Raw genomic sequence first — 21,190 nt, forward strand, 5'->3', positions numbered from 1 at the left:
CTCCCAGATGATGGTAACTTCAAGGAGATCCTACTCAGCCATGTGAGCACTTCCAGATAGAGCTCATGTATTTTATGTTTGAACAATACATGATCTGCTTTAAAATTTGAATGCTAGCAAATTAAAGAATCCGGGTGCTTGTGGAATGCAGAGATATCCTGACTTTAAAAATAAATAAATAAATTTGAAAGGAAGAATCTAGGAGAACCTAGTAAAATATTAACTATACAGGGAATAGTAAAACACAAATACTTTTGTTAACTGTTTTCTATGATGGATATCTTTGCAAGTTGACCAGGTCATTTTAAAGGCCAATATTATAAAAGGTAGTATTGTACAAAGGATAATACAGCACAAGACAGAAAAGATCACAATTTGAAGTAAAGACTCAGTGTCCTTCATTTTTTCAAGGCAGGGAATCCAACTTAAAGAGACACTTTCAAGATTGCACAAAAACTTTTTTACAAAAAAGGTATAGTACAAATCCCCTTTCACAAATGCCATCCATAGCATAAATGATTTCTTGTCTGGAGATTATCTCTACTTTTTTAATAGAAATACTGATAACATTTTTCAGATATACCATTTCCTTTGTATCAAAGCAAAATACTGGTATTTTATATTTATTGATTCATAAAATAAAAAAATAGATGGAACACTGGAAGAAGACAGCACAAGAGACTGTGGTTCTGTGTGGATGACTGAAAGACTGTTTTCATTGTTGTGGTTATAACTAACTCTTTGGAGAAGTCTGACTCCTCTCCCATTGATGTCAGTGACAGAACAAACACTAATCTCAGTGGAAACACATCAGGCCCCATAAATTACTTGTACATTTCACCTGAATAATTAGAGACTGGAAAATTCTGTCATAACACTCAGGCAATCCTCATATGAGTGTTGCCCTGTTAAATGATAAAGCCTGTTTGGGGTGAAAAAGGAACAGGAACCGAGGGAATGTTTCAACATTATTATTTGAGCCTTCTACAGAAAAGAGCTACCATTTCTTTCATCCTTCTGATATGTCTCCACTTCTAAAATTAGAATCTGAGTTAGAATCACAGAATACCTGGCAGGCTTCTGCTAAGAGATGCACTGCATAATGATATGAATAGAAAACATCCAACTGATATTGTCTTACACAAGGTTTGCAAATCACAACTGAACCAGCCTTACCAGAAGCATCCAGAAAATTGCTTTTAACACTTTACTTACCAAAAGAGCAGTGGCCTTAAGGTAATTCAGTATAGGTTATAACCTAAAAGAGAAAGAGGGTTGATGCTGTTCAATTTACTGAACCTTTAAATATAATAGTAGTTCTGTATACAGGGATGCAAAAATAGGGATTTTTTTTTGTTACCTTTAATATCACAATGTTTGGCTGGATTAGTTAATGCTAGATCTACTTACTGATTTGCTGAATAGTTTTTTTTTCCTTTTTTGCAATTTCACTGCACATCTTATGATCCTGCAAGGCATTTATGTGGTTCTCAGCAGTATTCTCAACATCTAACTTTGAGAATTTAACTTTAGGTTAATGAGTTTCCTTCACCCTTAACTACAAGACATAAACTCCTTACCTTTGGAAACAACTGCCTTATGCTAATGGTCATAAATTAATGTAGATTACCATATTAAAGTAGGCAAGAATTTGGATGCTCCTTCTAAGTCTTCTTGCTTTTAATCACACTGACTTCTACATGTAGGTACCCCTTCAGTTATTGTGACTGGTTTTTAAACAAAGTCATACCAACTGACAACAATAATAATGTATTCCTGGGCAAACATAAAAACATACAAAGTAACACAGGGCAAAAAAATGATACTGCCCTCTCATATTTCAATTAGTTATCCTTTCTGTGCTTACCAAGCTTCTCATTATCCACTTCTACGGTATATGTCATATTGGTTTAGTAGCATACTCTATGCTAATTAATTCCGTTCATTTCCTAGCTTCTAAAATACACACACAAAATTCCTTTGTTTGTTTTTGTACCAAAGAGGATTCATTTTTAAACCTCTGTGAAAGCCTGATTCTTAAAATTAATTCAATACTAATCTTTCATAGGTATCTGTTTGTGAAAAGTAGATAACAGTATGGTTTACTTCAATAGAATCATGAGAAATATCATCAAACTGCATGCATTTTAGGATGACAGCCACTGTTAGCTTACATGCTACAGATTAAGATATTTATGCAAGTCTAGGTAGATGTGATATAGACTTTACAGGAAAAAAAACAGTAATAGGTAAAGTGTTTTGCTTGTAAGATAGCTGTATAAACAATGTCTTCCTGCTCTGAATGTCACACAATGACTATGGCTGTTACTGCACATGTTCATACAGTCTGCTGCTGTACTGTACATTGGGTGTTTCCCAGGCATCACTCAGAAGAAATACAATAAAACTTCTATGCAAAAGGTGTTCTTGTGTCTTTTCTCAAAACTTTTTCTTACGTATGAAATTTCACAGCAGAAGTATAACAATCAGTATAATAGCACAGTTTCTTTTGAATGTCTTTTCTTTCGTTAACTGGGCTTTGATGAAGTGCACGTAAAACCTATAATTATATCTACGGGCAGTAAGTATTTGATTTTCAAAAGCACATATTATGTTCTTCTAAATCAACAGCAAATTGGTATTTTATAGTGTACCTCCTTTATCAGCTTAATGGCAAGAATCAGATTATTAAAATGCATACTTTTACGAACCCGTTTGTGACAGCATGGTAAGAAGTTACGGTGACATATCTGATACCACCTTTTTTTTTGATAATAGCTGGAGCCCTTTGGATGTAAACCTCTGTCAGCCTCAGAGAGGCTACGGGACATGAGTTTGCTGACAATCCAAACAGATTTGTCATTTCTACCATTCATATATCAATTTCTGGTTTCCACACAAAGCTCCTGGAGGATCTTCACTGTAATTCTCAGAAAATACAGACCTTCTTCCCCATTATATAGAGTTAAGGTGTTCTCAGGTGTCTTTTTAGAGCAAGAAAATTGGTCATTTCTGACCGTCATTTTCTTTTCTTTTTCTTGTTTTTTATTTTTATTTATTTTATTTATTTATTTTTTTTTTTGCCAATGTGATATGTAAACTATAGCGACTATCTGGATCTGCCTCAGCACTCTTGCCGGTCTCTTGCAGAGGTGGACATCGAAAAAACAATCTGCATTTGCCCAGCAGCCAACACTTTGAGTACAAAATCACAACCTGTGGCATGCACATCATTGCCCATATTTTTAATGATAATGCAATTCCTTCTGGTCCTTATTGGTTTAAAAACTAAACCAAGAGATTGGTGAGCTGTAAAACATTAAAATTCTTCTTCCTATGGACACTGATGGCACATTCTAACACCTTAGAAGAAACTCACTGAGCTCTGTTATGTTCTTCTGAAATAATGGCATAACAAAGACAAGAGGACATTAGAATGAGCTTTCATTACTATAGACACTGCTAGGTGAGGAAGTCACAGCGACTGACCAGCTCCAGAAGGAAGCATGATTGTGGCATGCTCTGTGACTTGTCCTTTTGAGGTCTCTTTGTGACTTCAGCATCTTCTGATTCTGCAAGTGTTTCTTCACTGCTGTGTCCACACTACACAACTATATTGTTGATAAGTTTAAATTTTCACTAAGAATTTTGATCAAGTTATAATGGTTGAATGAGTTATGAGGCATCACTCGAGCTATAGTACCACACTTGAAGTGTAACAGCAGAAACTCTCACTGCTTTGGTCTGCCCTCAGGCACACAGACAGCTGCTGTGTGTAAACTGACCGGAGCTGACCTGAAAGCAGCTTGGTCTAGTCCAGTTGAGCTTAATTAAAATCAGAGTCACTTCACAAACCAGCTGTTAAAATGTTCCCAGCAATTTTTTCCCTGTGGCACGGATACCCTTTTTCCTATGAGCTGCACTGCTAATGTTCCGCTTGGTGCAGTTTTTCCTCCTTCTTGGCCAGCCCAAGGCTCAGTCTGGCCTCTGTCTGCACGGTCAGTGTCAGCTGGCTCCTGGGCTTCTGGTCCTGCCTCTGTCCTCTCCCTGGTTCCAGCCCTAAATGTCAGCAGCACTCAGTTTTATGCCTTTTGTTCTAAGGCAGTATTCCTGCTCAGAAGACAATTTTGAAGTTTGTCCAGCTGCTTTTCATCACTAGCTTCTGTGAGAAGTATCAAACTAATCAGGGATGCCCTGTAATGTATGTCCCAAAGCTTACTGCCAACCTGCAGCTGTCAGCACTATTTCCAGCACTAACCTCTAAAGCTGAAATAAAGCTTCGTACATGTGTAACTGTGAACTTGAGGTAACTTGAATCAGATTTTTTTTTTTGTTTTACAAACTAATTAGGAAAATGCATGCTATGTGCTAGGTGGATGATAAGCCTTATGCTAGAGAGGTAGATATTCCCTTCTGTCAGCCAGCAAAGACAAAAGAACATAAAGCTGGAAGTTAGAATATCTTGAAGGGCCACAGTACAACTTTTTAGTGCTCTGCCACCAAAGGTCTCAGTTGATTGCCTTCTAAAAGTAGTCATAGAGGTACAACAGTATTTTCATGGACTCTGTTGTTTGCAAACTAGTGAATCTGAATTTCTCTGATGTTGCTCTATCAAGATGCTGGTTCTGCAGTGAACTGCATATTTACTGTGTATGCCTGGACTTCTCATGGTTCCTGAAAGTTTTGTCCTTGTACCAGCCGCTCTAAGTATGGTCAGTGTGTTAGTCACAGGAAAGGCTCATAACCGTCATGGTTTCTCAGTGCTGTACTTTCTGCATAACTCTTTGTTCGTTTGTTGCACAGATTGTTAAATTATTTTGCTTTTCTAGCACCTTATATAGAAGTCCTTCAAAGTGGAGAAGTTTTGTGTATTTTTTTGGATCAGACTGAATACTTACTTGGTTTGCTTAATTTTGCCTATCATGCACAAACAGCAGCTCACAGCTCCACACGTTTTGTAATAATTATATCTCAGCAGAAGTCCACTTGGATTTACAGTTATTTTATCAGATGTATATTTTTATGCTTCAAACTTTGTAGCTTTCATCTACAGATACTATAATGTCCAAGCCACAGTAATGTGTGGTGCAGTATCAATATGCAGTTCCTGTCAGTACTGTATGGCTCACATCCACTGTTACAGACATTATAAAGAATACATTAAATCTCTGACCCAGGTAATAAAGTAACATTAGACATCACTAAACCCATAAAATGCCTACCCTGTTCCCAGAAGAAGGTCTGACTTCACCATACAACTTCCAGATCACTGAAGAAACCACATCACAAAATAAGGTTCACAAGCTATTTTGACAATTATATTTAGAAAAAGAGAGGAACAAAAGAAAACCACCTCCAGTCCACTACACATTTTTTTCAGAAGAGATCTGCCATTACACTTCTGATTTTTCCTACTATTATGATTATAAAATATCTTTCTGCACCTGCATCCCCCAGGAGAATGTCTTTCCTAGCAAAGGAGCTCACGTGGTAACACTCAAGAGAATTGGGAGAAGGTGGAAAGGCCAATTAATTACATCATTAGCTTTGGAAAGGGCTATGTATCAACTCCCCATAATACACATGTATCATTTTGCTAATGTTTTAAAATTGGAACTATGATGAGCATTTTTAATAAAATATCAACAATCAAGAAGTGTTTTTTGGTAAGTTGAACCATTTAGAATTTCAGATTTTGTTGTTCCTGGTGTATAGGATGAGTAGAAAAGAAAATCTAGTCTCAACATTTTCCACATGATGTTGTAGGTTTTAATCACTCAAGAGTTTATCTAGTAGCTCAGTTTTATAAACTATTCTTTACGTAATAACAGGTTTTCTCTGTGTACTGCTTAAAATATTTTTAAATTATTAATATCTCAGTTCTATTTATAGCCAGGTTTCATTTGCCACTTCTAATTGCTTTTCCCCCAAGAATTTATTCCTGTGCACTCAATAACAAGTTTAGAACTTCCAACTTCTTGAGGATTTGTAGCCACAGGCCATCCTTAAGGATTTCTGCAAAATTGCTGTGTGTGTTTATTAAATCAAACATTTGAAGAAGTCAGGAATATCCTACTATTAAATCACATTTGCTGTGTTTGCATTTGGATTTGCAAAACTTTTACATTACTACTCACTAATGGGTTTCCCAGTTTCTTCGAGTTCTGATCAAAATGTAAAGCCAACAGCAGTGACAAATAATTCTAAAAGGCTGAAGTGTAAACCGGCTGACAAGACGCCACTACAGCGCCTCTTGGACGCATCAGCAAAACCCACATAAGCATCTATAGGGGCTGCTTCACGGTGAGGAGAAGGCACTCAGTGCCCATAGGTGCTGTCAGAGCAGTGGATTCCCTGTGCTCGATACTCTCCTGTCCAATGAGGTGGAATGCTCCGCAGGCACATGGTTTACGCTGCTCAAAATAACTTGGGACCTGCAAACTGACAAATGCTATTGCTCCGGTGGTGACAGGTTGTCCAGCTTCTTACAGCCATCCTCATAATAACGAAGGTTAACTTCCTTCACTGTATGGACTCCTAGCTGTTCCTGTTCCTGAGGACTGGAAGAATTCCCTTGCTTCCTTAACTTTAATCTCACATTTCTGGATAATTGTCATCGCTACTAACTGCCAGAGTTGGGCAGCAACATCTGGAAGAACTAAAAAAGGTAATGCTTCAACTTTAGATTGGTTTACATTTTAATTTTGCAGCACAGGTGCAGAGGGGTTGATGAGCATGTATCTTTGAAAGCTAATTATTGCTGATAAGACGTATACAGGGAACAAATCATTTTAAAACTGACTGACTTAAATTAGGCTGAGGCATGTGTATTGCAGTGAAAGAGAAACAATGTTCTGCAGCACTATAAAGGGCTTGAATAGCACTGGGGGGGGGGGTCTCAAAATCCCTCGGAGCCAGTCTGACTCCTCCAAAGAATCAACAGAAGATAGTAATGACCTGAAAAGCTCATTGCCAGGACTGTAATCTTCTTTCAGCCTTGTGGCCCTTCACTTTCTGAACTATTTACTTTCTGGTGTTCAGTCTTAAACCAATATGCCATAATTTGGATTTCCTTCTTAAGCAAAATCAAACCTAATTTAACGTGACCCCATAGTTAAATACTTTCTATTTATTTATTTATTTATTTTGTCGTGTAAAATGACCCCAAGGGCTATATTTAGTGCTGGGAGATCTGCTCTCTGGATTAATGTGCACAACAGCTGCAGAAACAGTCCTGCTAGAAGGGCATAGCTCTCCCCCTTGAGCTCTCACTATCTCTCCTGCTCTCTTTCTCTCTCTCAGAAAAGTATTTGACTGTCAGTAGCAAATGTTTGGCTCAATATATTGCAACATTAAGCAGTAATCAGAAGCCCATCTTAAGTTTTACAAAATAATATGCCAACAATTGAGAAGAGAACAGAGTAGCTCTTGAGTTTACGTCAACAGAACATTATACAAATCATACTGAAGACACTGATTACTTTATCAACAGTTTTGTTTTGATCATGAGGTTTACATTTGGGAAGATGCTCTAGAGTTTAAGAGTGGAAACAAAATCAGCAAATGTTAATGGAACAATTTCATAAACTTCAACACTGCTCTTCTCCCTCTCCTACATCTCCTGAAAGTTCCTAAGGTCAGAATATTTCTTTCTATCTTTCTCTCTCTCTTTCTCTCCCTTTCTCTCTCTCTTCTTTCAGAAATGTCTAACAAAATTAAACAGCAATAGGAAGCTTTTAGTTTCTGTAGCTGAACAGAATGATATTTACATATCAGAAATAATTTATAATCTATAGAGGAGTTAGTTTTTATACTTGACAGACTACCAGAGACAAAGAACTGTGTGTTCTGTACTGATTTGATATTCCTGTGCATTCTTTAGAGATTTTACAATATGTCTTGCTGTGCTACAGAAAGAATGTTTCTTATCAACAGCTGCCAAGAATTAGCAGTCTGGGTATATTTGCAAATAAAGAAAGCATTAAGGTGGTTTGTTAAAATTTTACCCCGTCCTGTAACAGCAATTGAACAATGCAATCTAAATCACAATCTAAGTCACTGACTATTTATCTATGTTAGTTTAATTTTCTATACTTGTTTTCATAAACAGTAACATTCTATGAGGATGGGCAAATTATTTCACCTAACTGAAATCTCATTTAAACATCATAATTTATATATATGATTCAAAAGTGAAAGTTTTTATGTTACAATGTTCTTAGGGAAGATTTGTGAAAAAGCATTAAAAAGATAGAGGAGGAGATAAAAAATATACAATGAGAATATGAAAAAAAGAAAGGCACAACTGGAAAAAAAAAAATTATGGAAAAAAACACAAGCCAGATTTCTTTTGTACCTTAGGTTTAAGATTCACATTCTCTTTCTAACTAGGAATCAATATTTATGTGAAAACTTAATCTCACTTTAAAACCAAAACAGCCCATACATTTGAAATAATGAGACAAAATTTAGACGTGCAAATTCCATTTTGTTTGCATACCACTGCTTTTCAGGGCTTCCCTTTGTCTGGCTTGTGCTTGTTCACTCTGGCTACACAAGCAGTGGTCTTCAGATACACGTGCACAATTCCTTTGACATCAGTGCTGTTTACATGCATGGGTAGAACAGAGAAATCTGCTCAGCATTTAAGTCATGCAAATTCTTATTACAAGTACCTTGTGCAGTCTTGTAATTTGCCAGTCTACAGCAAGGCCATGCATTGCTCAAATCATTTTTTGTCACAGAGCTAAGTTGTCCCAAAATAAAACTTCGGAATAGTCCTCAGCCTCAGGCATTTGTGGATTTCTGCCCTGCTCACACGTACTGCTAGCAGGACTAACAGAAATGACCTAGTTTAAATCAATTGGGTCACTGTCCATGAAAGTGGATTTGCAGTTTTAGCAATGAAAGGATTGCACAGTGTGCTTGTGTTTGGACCAGGAAGAAAAGAATATTGTTGCTTGTTAGCTTTAGTTTAGTTTTGTGGACTTTTGTGTGCACATCCATCACCAAACTGTGGACTTCTGCTGTATGTTTTCAGATCTTTCATATAGACTCTTTCTCACGTGGGCAATCCCTGAAGGAACCTGGCTTGCATACTTTACTTAAATTAATAAAAACTTGTCCTACATTACCAGCACTTGAAGTGCTACACTCAGAGCTTGCCCTAACATCTGTGTCCCAGCCCTCACAGACCAACAGGAAAGGAGGACAGAGAAGCATCTCTAGCAGTCCTCAAAGACTGCTGTCATGTCTTTTCCTTTTTGACTTTCTAATTTAAAAATCAGACTAAATTTATTTTAAAGTTTCTTAAAGATCTTGTTTAACCTCATAGTTCAGGGAGATTCACTAAGGAGCAAAGACAAGATACGGGTAAGAAAGGATCTAAGTTCTCATTTTGAGAACTACTATTGGACAATATTAATTATAAAGAGAATTTTTGTGATCAGAGTAAAAAAAAATGGTGTTTTTCTTATGATAGTATGAAAGAAGTGTTGAAAAAGTTAAAGATCTTTGAATGGGCTTTTTTCCTGAAGAAAAGTTGGATATTTTAGACTGTTTAGGGTGCTCACTACTACAACCCTGAGGTCACAGGCCAGGTGACTAAGTATTCAAGGGCATGACTCCAAGTGCACAAAGGCTTATTTGAGTGTCTTCTGCAATTATTTGGATACAGTATTCATACCATCCCATTTCTGAGATGATAAATTCTTTTTTTTTTTTTTTTTTCCTTTTGTGGGCTCTACAATTATGCTGTCAGTAGGAAAGGGAAGAGACATTAGGGACAAAATACAGTGGTAATGAAGAACACATTTCACATCTCATATTTCTAGCACTATTTGCTTGCAAAACAGGTGCTCTTAAGACTCATCAGAAGTTTCTTAAAGCAAAATAGGCGCTATTAATGCTCTAACATCTGAACATTTTGAGTAACATTCAAATGCCTATGAGTGAAACAGTGAACATCTCCCAACAAGAGAAGAGCTGTGTTAAAGGAGACCAACATCGCTACAAAAAAAAAGCCAAAATAGATCCTCTGCTACAGAAATCTAGACTTAAATATTGCCTGTTTCAAATCACTTGTATTTGGTTTGAAATTATTAACATCATGTTTATAAAAAAACACATGGTAAATAATATGGAGTTATATTTCCATTCTAATTATTTATTACTTCAACGTAATGTTGTTTAACATAGATGATGCATAACTGTATATAGATAATAATACAATTCTATATTCTCTTTTCCTATGAAAATCAAGATAGCAATTTCATTTTAAAAGGATTTTTTTTTTTTACCAGTTAGAATCCCAATCCATGATAATAAATATTCAAAAATAAGGCATTATTCAACTCCCAAACCATTAAAGATTTATTAAAAATAATGAAATTTCCCCCAAATTCTAAAGATTGGATATTCTATAGTTATTTTTTTCCTTCTTTCTTCCCTTTTGTTGTACATAGGTCACACTTTTCAATGTTTAAGATTCATGTTCATCAAGGAAAAGTTTACATGTTACCTGAGAACTACTTGAAAAAATTACCTGTTTGGCATTTACAGATAAAGGGCCTGCAAAGGCTGAGCTTAGTAATTCTGCTCACAGCTGCTTCACGTAAATATCCTGGGCAGTGTAAGTGAAGTTACTCCAGATTTATACTGCAGCGTATCTAAGGGAGAAGCTAGATTATCATAAGTTTTATTTGCAGAAGAGGGTCTGACACTACTTATTTATCTGAACAGAGACAGTAGTAGCCATACATCAGTTATAACACCAATTAAAAATCCTTTAAACAGCAGATACATACGTTAAAGCCAAGAGCAGCAATATGTGAAGATACTTAAAACACCACCACCAGTCTTTTCACTATTAACAAAGTAATGTTACAGCGAGCAATAAAAAGCTACCAGCCTCTATTAGACTTGTAATCAAATGGCAGCAATAAGATATAGAAATTTTTAAATTGGTTAAGTGTAAGAAAATGAAAAATGTACTTAGAATACTGAAAAGATTATGTTGAAAATTACAGATGAAGAAGCAGGACATTTCCTAAACATGGACATAACCTTTAGCCTACTTGTTCTTAGAGGGATTTTATTTCCAACAAGAAGCTTTTATACCCTTAGGCTTGGAGGCTCTCTCCTCATTTTCCATTATTTAATTACATTACTTGGAAATGGGAATTTAGCTACCTGACTTTCCTGATTCATTACAAGGAATAGAATTTGAAGCTACTAATGTGTCTAAAGCAGAAAAGTAAATAACCTTGTTGTACAAAGATTTTTAGATACAATTATTAAAAATGCCTTACACTCAAACCCATAACCACAAACAAGACGGCTAACCTTAGTCCTCTGCTTCAGGCCTAACCTCTCATACTTCTGGAGTCTCAAAGTCTGTCCTCCAGCAGCTACAGCATGTCAACAGGCAGTAACCGGAAACGGTGACAATGGCAACTGCCAAGTGAGAATTCCTGCAAGCACATAAGAATGTGATTGTGATCTTTAAATGTGTGGGAGACAGACTGCTCGTGTCATCTCTTGTTTTTCATAGCTGCGATCCTGCAGCTGAAACACCTATGTAACTGTTAGCGTTAACAGCAGATACGTAAATGCAATTTATTTGCAATTAAATTAACTGGAAAAAAGATAGAAGCCTCTAAGATCTGTTAAACTTTCTAGTTTCCATGCAGAGGTGCTGGACATACAGCACATTTGATGTGTAAATCCCACAAGATGCCGCCATGCAAAGAAAGCAGCAGCAGTTTGCTAGCTGTTCTGATCCTGGGGTTTCATACAACAGCAGTCTCAAAGAAATGGTAGCTTGGAAAGCCAGCTAGAAGCAACATGTGCTGACTAAAACTATCGAAATTTAAGTACAAGTGAAGGCCAAAGAAGATTTTTAAGTGCTTTTTGCATTAAATCTGCTATTTGCAGATAGCCTCTTTTTTAGGGTTAAGTGAAGGACTGTTTGAAAAGAATGTCTTTAGGGTACTAAGCAGTCAAAGCTGTCTCTAACAAAGAGAACAGATGACCTGCATTCAAACATACCTGTGAATCCCTTTGGTTTTGCAGAGATTTCATTACTGATGTTTTCTTAGGAAAAAGATCAGATTCTTTCAGTGATGACTCAGCAATAGGAAATGAAAGGATACAGCAGCACACTGCACAAGCTTGCTGGAGTGATTTTCTTGCCCTCCATATAACGATTTTCATGTCAAGGCACTGCACAAACAATCTTTGGAATCTAATTCTACCTCTGTGTATATTTTATCTTAAAGATTGCTTGGCTAATAAGAGAACACTGCTGTAGACACAGTCTCTTGAAAAATCAGAAAGCTCGTGCAGTTAGTTTGCTCAAGGAAACAGAATTAGTGGAATGAAGAAGTACATGCAGTCAGTTTTGTTCGTGACATCCTCTGGTGCCTCTCAATATAATAGTACCCAGGGTCACTGCTGTTAGTGTCCTGGGAAAGCAAAAGAGGCTGCCCTTAATGCACTTTTTGGTGCTGGAAGTAACAAACTGCCAAGAGTGGAGGACAGCTGACTCCTGGGGCCAGTCATTCCCTTCCCAGTCCTAAACAGCACCAGTTTAGAGCTAGTATTTGTAACTAGCATTACAATTCCTCCCCTTGATACCTGTTCATCAAGAGAGAGATTTTTCCAGTCTGCAAAATTCTTGATGCTTTCATCAACACCACAGATTACTTTCTACTTTGTTTTTACCAGAGTTTGTCCTCTTACGGCTTACTCCTTACAGCTCCACAGAGATACCTGTAGTTACAGCATACTTTGTTTGCTCCCAGCCTTCTGTGCTGCTGCGCACTGGGTGAGCATGGGATGGCTTCTTTGTGGCCACAAAGACGCTTCTGTTCCAAAGTCCTAATCTGAACAAATTATAGGAACGGCTCAAGGCATATCAAAGCCAATTCTACAACACAATCTAAACAATCTAGAAAGTCAAGGAAAGAGAAAGACTGCATTCAAGCCCAGGTCTTAATTTAGGAGCCGAGATTCCTATTTTGGCTATATAAAGCCACAATAAATATTAATTACCATTAATCAAACCTGCAATAGCACAGTTTTCCCTATGGTGATATCTTTTTGCTCACTAGAAAAGTGGTCTGAAAAGATATTTTAGAAAATATATTGAATTCAGACATATTATTGTCTAGCCCACAGACCTCGTCAGGCTGTATGCTTGGCTCATTTGAAACAAAGCCGATCTCCCCTGACTGTGAAATCTGGATGGCTTCAGCCTACCCAGTGCTTCCTTCAGTCATTAGCCCTCTATATTACTTGAAAAAATAACTAAAAAAAAAAAAAAAAAAGGAACAGGGCATCTTGCAAGGCTTGCTTGTAAATGGACTGTCTGGCAGCCTCACAACAACATTTGCCTGAACTCAGCATTTCCATTTAATTAGAAATATCACATCATTCAAAATATCTTAAAACTTCAGTAGCCATGCACTGCCTCAAACTGCTACGTTTGACTAGTACTCATCTTTTCCCTCACTAAAAATAGAATTAAAAGTTATATTCTACACTAGCTGAAAATCAAGAAGAGTTAGATATAACATTCTGACCCTGGGTGAGCTCTCAAGAAAACCGAAGGCTCTCTAAGAATTTGGCTTCAGATTTATTCTCATCAGTACCTTGCTTCCCAACACCTGAAGGAGCACTCTGATCCTTTCTACTCCTTCTGCTCTGTTATGGACACAAGGAAGGAAGCTGTTCCAGCTCCTCTCCTACAGAACTGTTTGATTTCTCCCACTTGCACTTGCTCAAATCTCCTCGGAAGGGCACAGGCAGGGTTGAACCAGTCATTTGTCCATTTGCTTCGTACATGTTCACTCAGGACCGTGACAAACAAATGGGTTTTGGTCTTCCATGTATGGCTACACTGTCCAGCCTGGTCATCTGAACAGGAGATGCTGGATCCAAATGCATTACAGCTAGCTAAAATGAACCATCAATGCAAGGAAGTCTTGATTTGGCCACTTTAATTTCCTTTATCACCTTAGATTTTCATCAGCTATAAGCACCCCTGGTTTTGTTATTTTGCAGTAATTTGCATCTACTTATCCTCCTCTGGCTATTAGACAGTGGTTTATTCGCTGTACTTTTTTGCAAACTAGAAGTATAAAGCTATTCTGCCTATCTAAACACATTCATTCATGTGCAGAGTTTCTCTCCCAGGCTGCAACTCCTTATGTCAGAACGCATTTAAACTCTTCAGAGCTGAAACTGTAGATTTAGCTGTGACCTTTACTGTACAGAGTGTGCCATCAGCACATAAACAAGATAATATAATCTCTTAAACGCATTCAGCTACAGTAAGGTTGCACAGCTGTTTAAGAAGTAAAAGCTGAGCAAGCAAAGTGGTATCCATAGAGCAGGAACTTTATGCCTTAGGGAGACCTCTTTGTTCTCTTAAGAGGTTGTATTATATACCTTGTCCAATCATGAAACAGCTTACAGCATTATCTCATGTGGGCTTCCCAAATCAATGTTCTTTTTTGCTCTACAGCTTCACTGAATCACTGTGCCAGATAATTTAACAGCAGGCATTCGATCAGTATTGAAGATCCTGGCTCAGTTGCAGGAGTGAGGCAGGTGGTGCTTTACAGCTGGAATTTGCACTGGGAACTAAATTGGGTGTTTAGAAGTATATAACTTATATGGTATTTTATTTGTCATTTTTCCTACAGGCACAAATTTATCAGTACTTTGTTTGGGTGCTTTTGTTGTCTTACTGAGTTTGCTTGTTTCCTATTACAAAATAAAACAATGAACTCAATGCATCAAAAATGTTAAATATTTACATGGGAAACAGAACATATTGTGCATCAGACAGGGATTTAGGCCTCAAAATGCACATGAGAATATGATAGCTCATTCGGTGAAGAATATAAAAAGTTTAAATGGAAGCTTTCCATTTTGTGAATATAGAAGGGCTGTCTCTCACATTCCTGGAAGAAACACTGCAGAAGTACAAGTTATTACTGCCTCATTTAATCTTCACTAGCCCTTTTCCAGAGACAACTGTCCTTCTAGCAGAGCAGAAAGCCTTTCACAGCAGAGATACCTTTTTAACTTTTCCTTCACTGGCACTTTTGGCTGTTACATAATGCTATGAATGGAAACGGCTGAGGAAGGGGGCATGCATGTTCCCTTCTCTTGATGCCATGACAGGAACACAACCTTCTGCAGTGTGACAAAGCAGACACCCTGGGGTAGGAATATTTGAAACCACCACACCAAGACTTGCTGGGCCATAAATGAAGAGCTTCAAGAGAGATCCCATGCACTGCATATTCTGGGAGTCCATAGTCACTCACCTTTTTCAGTATCTGTGAGGTACCAGCTCTGTAATGCTGTGAACAATATTTGTCTTCTTTGTCTTCATATTTAAGCCACTCCAAGATTAGCACGTTAATAAGATGTTTGAATTGCTCTACATTCATATTGGCTCTCGTATAAATAAAAAGGGAGAATAATAAATGGAAGTACTGACCTACGTATCAGAAGGGATGAGAGCTTCACTTATCAGGTTAAAAATGGGCTTTCTGATATTGTCTTCTCATCTGTGGTACATTTTTTCAGAATCAGGATGACCTAAGAGAATGACTTTGAAAGACCTGTAGTACAAGTGATGTTTGTATTGGATAATGACATAATTATCTACTTTACTTACTTTAAATAGATAGCTTATTAGAAATAATGCTTAATTTAAGAAGCTGTAGTGCATTTAACATCATTATTGTTTCCTATAATGCAGTATCTTTAAGAATTTTAAATGAAAAATTGTCATTATAGAATATATCTTTTCTCCTCTCCCTTTTGCCTTCCTTCCCTCATCCCTCAAATGCTTTTGAGGGTTCATTTTCTTACTACTTCAGTGCCTTTCAATCTAAATTTACTTAATTTAAAAGTGCTGTTATTCCCCCACAACTTTCAGTCCTTGAAATACCCAGCATTTAATCTATCTGATGAGGTTGTTTCTTAGCTCACAGATCAGCAATGATAAAGATTTGACATTGAAACTCAGATAATAGCTCTGCAGTTGAAGTTTTGCCTGGACCAGAGTATAAATTATCACACTTGCAGTTGCTTTAGCAATACAAGGCTACCAATGGTAGAAAGTTATAAAAGATGGATTTCACTGAGCAAAGGCAATAGTATCTGGCAGTATGTACAGAAGCAGGCCTTTAAAACGAGGCCATACTTGCAAGTTAATGTTCAGGAACCAGATTCACTTTGAAAACGTTGTATTCTGCTTTTCAGAAACCTGTAATTCTGTGCAATCAACAGATCTGCTATTGATAAAGCGTGGTCCTATTTGTCCTTTTTATTGGCAGCATGCAAGACGACAGCTTAGAGTCCTCAACTTCAATATCTCAGCTTCTGAGAGAAAGTTATTTAGCTGAAACTAGACATCGAGGGAACAGTGAAAGAAGCAGATCAGAGTCCACTTCTCATAATTTCCTTTATGGCAACACTTGTGATTCAGATGAGATAGCTGCTCAAGACGACCTTCCAGATCTCTCTGCCTTTTTGAGCCAAGAAGAGCTAAATGAAAGTGTAAACCTGGCAAGACAAGCTATTGATCAGAATCCACTTGAAACTAAACAGGATGAACTTCAGACACATTCACATTATCCCCCAGATCAACTGAAAAACACAGGAAAAAATAAACAAATGGCCCACTCTACAGCTCTGAAAACATCAGACAATGGCCTGCACACAAACTTCTGTCAGGACCATGTCAGAGATACAAAAGGCTCCAAAGGGAGTTCTCAAGACCTAAAGAAACAGCACCTTCCCTCTGAATCAGAATCAAAAAAGGAATTCCTGAACAAGGCCGCAGATTTTATTGAAGAGCTCTCTTCACTTTTCAAAGCTCACAACTCTGAAAGAATAAGACCCCGAACATGCAAAAACTACAGGAGCAAAATCGATTCTAAGAATAAATCTGCTCAAAAAGGTAGCCCTAGCCTCTCTAGTACAACAGAAAACAGAGAAAGGCTTTCCATTCCACTACCTCAAGACTTGGAAAATAAAGCAGAGAAAGCATTTGAAAAACTAGATGATCAACCAGCAGCAAACTTGGAATCCATCAATCAACTGACAAGTGCAGAACTAAAAGCAGAGTCAGAATCTGCATCCGTATATTCTGATGAGCCCATCGGACAGCCACCACGCTTCACTCAAAAACTGAAGAGCAGGGAAGTTCCTGAAGGAACCAAAGTGCAATTGGACTGCATTGTGGTAGGAATCCCAGCACCTGAAGTCAGGTAAACATATTCTGCACTTGTCATTTTGTATTTCTGTAACAGTAGGTGTATGCCTTACTCTCTCCAGATATTTTAATGCACATATGTATGTAATCTGCAGCAGAAATCCCTTAATCTTGGTTATCAAAATTAAGACAAACAAACACTTCCATTAAATCATAACAAAGCTAATTTATATTTTACGACAACACATTTTGGGGCATGCTATTGTCTTTGAACTTTAGAGTACTGTTCATAAATACTGTATTTCCATAATTACAAGAAACCGATAACTTCTTAGTGAGAAATTTCACTTAGTTTATGGAAACCAAGTCTGATTGTATAAACTGGCTAAAACCACTGATGACCATGAGACCTCAGGGTGATGCCTGAAGGTATTTGAAATGAGTGAACATAGATCCCTATAAATCAAAGACATCCATAAATGAACAGAAAAGGAAGGAAATCATTTAAGTTATTACACAAATAACCATCAACAGCTCATTTCTAATTCAGATTCTGACAACAATTCTGTCACAACCTTACAAAAATCAGTTCTGTTTTACCAAGTAGAAGACACTGTTATTAACTGACACTTACTCATGTTGTGTGACGAGTCTGCTAAATCTGATGATTAAGTATTCACCTGTATCTACAAGGATTTTGAAGGTTAAAGAGCTAACATTTACAAAGATCACTGAAGATGAAAGGCAATGTGAAAGGGCTGTGCTTTATTCATATTCATTCAATAACATCAATGAAATAAGAAACATTACTATAAGTTTTAAATTTATCTCAGAAATTATTAATCTCAGCAGAATTTGTGAATCCAAATTTGTTCTCATAGAGCTAATTAACCAAATTTCCCTCTCACTGACAGTGGGAATTGTATTTACTTTGCTGGGACTATACCAATCCATTAGGAAGGAAAATGTTATCCTATTTGCTATTCTAGAGAAATACTATACATATCTGCACTATCATAAATAGATTTCCTTTAGTCTAGATGGAAGTTTATCCTATAGGCCTTTTAGAGCTGTGTTGCTTTTCTAAATGTTGTAAAGAGCTGTTTGTGTCCTCAGCATCCAGTTAAGGGACTCTGAGTTTCACGGATGGTCCACTTTTTCCAGTTGTTGGTCCTTGTCTTCTTTCTATATTTAAATGCTGGGTACAGCACTACTGACACTTCTACTGCAGTCAACACCTTTATCATCTTCCTCACCAAACTAGCAGGCACCATCATTGAAAATGATTTCAACATCCAAGTACGGAAGCTCCAAAGATTTCTGTGGTAAAGAATCTTTGTCTTCTGCTCCCTTGGACTTCTGACACACCAACTACTATTTTTCAGAAGGAAGAAGCTTTTACAACACAATTTTAAGTACATAGGAACAAGGATCTACAATTTAATCCTCTTGTTGTGGCCTGTTGTCCATTACAGACAATCTTGTCATGAAGACAAGAAGTTATCCAGTTTATAGGATCCCTGAACTGTAACTGCCAGACCATTTTGCCCCACTAGTGCATTCATTAGTGTCATGTAGGTTTTCAGTCCCTAACGGGACCTTGACCCATGGTGCCAATTAGGGTCTCTTGCCCATGACAAGAATATGAAGGACTAAATGTTTATTTTTAAAAGAAGTATCTGTCCTGAAGCTAGAGAAATACCTTGTTTGGGAAGAATATGCTTTCTACTGTGCTTCATGTCCAAATTCACTTCTGTAATGAACAATTTTGACAGACTCCTTTGGTGGAGTTCATGCCATTATAAATGCTGTATTGTGTTCAGCCCTTAAATTCATAGAGGAGTCTGATCAAAGAAGGAAACAGTGCCAGAAATTTGCCCTTTTTGACAGAAAACAAACAGGAAATATCATAATTCCTCAGGTACTAACACCCCTCTCTGAATTATAAATCTCTTGATTATAAAGGCACTGAGACTCATTTGTCCAGGCACTTGCCCTGATAAGTCTTTTTGATATTAAAAATGCCACTAGGATCCTTGGACATGAGAAGCAATTCACACGTATTTTTCTTTTCCCATCATTCATAATTTACAATACAGAGAGAACAAGTAAAATAATTTTCTCTTATATAGATAGACTCGTACACAAACTCAGTCTGGCTTTCTTTGTACTTAGAAAAGGTGAGCACCACCTTGCTTGTTTATAGACAATTAATCTGGTGCACAGTGTTAATAATATGTATTTCTCCAGAAGGTCACTACATCATCCTTTTAAAAGCATGTCATACCCATGCCTTTGACACATACATAAAATTCAAGAGGTATTCATGCCATCTAAGTTTAGGTGTTTAACAAGTACCTGAGTTAGAAGCTGACACTATAAAGTCACTGAAACCTCACAAGGGCAAATCAGAGAACCCAAGAACAATGACTCATCCCATGGAGTATCCATGGATGGCCAGGATGCCTATGCACCCAGTTCGGGGACTGTGATTCCACAGAATGGGGTGAGGAGTATCGTTGTAACTTGGGTCTGTTTTTGTCCCATCAAAACTGAAGCTTTTCCACTGAAATTTCTGTCTCAACATTTGATTTTCTTTATTTTAGATAATAAAACAATCTATTTAAGTGCATGGCAGTTAATACAGGAGCTGTTAAACTTTGATAGAATAAGTATCCATCAGACTTTTCCAATAGCACACTGCTGTCAGGCACTGTACTACTCCATCAGAAATGCCCGTTTGGTTTACTGGCTCATGCTTGTAACAAGACTAGGGGCTTAGAAGAGCTAACACAGAAGTCCAGAAGGGAGGGAACGCCTCTGTAGGGATGTGAGCAGACAGTTTACAAGGCATCTATCTGCCAGTTGCATTACCTGCTCCAGTGCATGCTCTTACCCTGAATTAAATGACAGAAGGCACCTTGCATTCACTGCAGCCTGTTAGGGCATCAGGATTTGAGTGCATTACAGAAGAGAGGGGTTAGTAATTATTCACTCCCATGCCCTAAGGTCTAATACCCTAAGGCCAATGTAAGCCCAGAAAGGTAGAAAGAAGTCCCATAGAAATTCAGTCCCAAGCAGTCAAACTCAAGAGAAAGATCACGGTTGGCTTGCAGTTTCACAATTCAAACTAACAAATAAAAGATAAATCACAAGAGTGCCAGTGTAAACTCTCCCCTTGAGTTTGTGTACATGTGTGTGTATGTACATGCTGTCAGCTGGGAGAAAGCTGGGAATGTTAGCTGCCTGAAGAGTTTCCTGATCATTGCTTGGTATCAAGATTTTTGTCCTGTTCATCCAAGATTCTTTTAACTCCACCAATGTGTATGAGTTTTTACACCCTAAGAAAGGGTGTAAAAAATTTATTTGCATGAATGATACATATTCATGTGCTTCCAGTGATCTGGCCTTTATAGTCTTTGCTACAGGAAGAGGGAACCAGAAAATGTAACATAGTCCAGGGTATGTGCTCCATTAACTATGGGAACTCTGAGAACACAGGCTTTCTTGGTAAAAATAGTGCTCATCTTTGATCTGCAGTGTAGAGTTTCCAGAATACTGAAGAAAGCATCTTGTTAGCCATAGTAGTGGAACTGTATCCAGGACTGGGCTTACAGTTGGCAACTCCCCTTCCTTTAGGGTAACAGTTTCCTGAGGTTTATGGTGAGTTAATTCAGCATCTATGGAACTGTGCAAGGAGAGAAGAATTCTAACAGCTAAGCAAGACAGATACAAAAATCAGTAGCCCAAGGAAAGGAATCATTAGCAAGGTAACAAGCAGCAAAAGAAAGCTTGATGCTGGCTGGCTTTGAGACATGATTTCTTCTTCCCTCAACCTATGTGAGTGCCCACAAATAAACAAGCATCCCTCAGACACTCGTGTGCTAATTCATGCTTGCTTGTGTCCTGTGACTTACCCTGGACTTCCTAATCACAGAAATGAATCCCAAG

At 37.5% G+C, this 21,190-nt stretch overlaps 1 protein-coding gene across 3 annotated transcripts in view; it reads left to right on the plus strand.

Moving 5' to 3' along the window:
* MYPN (myopalladin) overlaps positions 1 to 21,190 on the plus strand; it is a 73,198-nt gene that overhangs the window by 8,952 nt on the left and 43,056 nt on the right. The window contains exons 2-3 of one of the 3 annotated variants that reach the window (XM_084290287.1): positions 6,153 to 6,667; positions 16,359 to 17,294. In XM_084290287.1, coding sequence (XP_084146413.1) covers positions 16,360 to 17,294 — 935 coding nt within the window. In that variant the 5' untranslated portion in view covers positions 6,153 to 6,667; position 16,359. Of the gene's footprint in view, positions 1 to 6,152; positions 6,668 to 7,414; positions 7,637 to 16,358; positions 17,295 to 21,190 lie in introns of those variants that run through there. The other 2 variants (XM_084290289.1, XM_084290288.1) reach the window with 2 other exon arrangements.

Source organism: Netta rufina (assembly GCF_964035555.1).
Source record: "Netta rufina genome assembly, chromosome: 7".
In the NCBI taxonomy this organism is placed as follows: domain Eukaryota; kingdom Metazoa; phylum Chordata; class Aves; order Anseriformes; family Anatidae; genus Netta; species Netta rufina.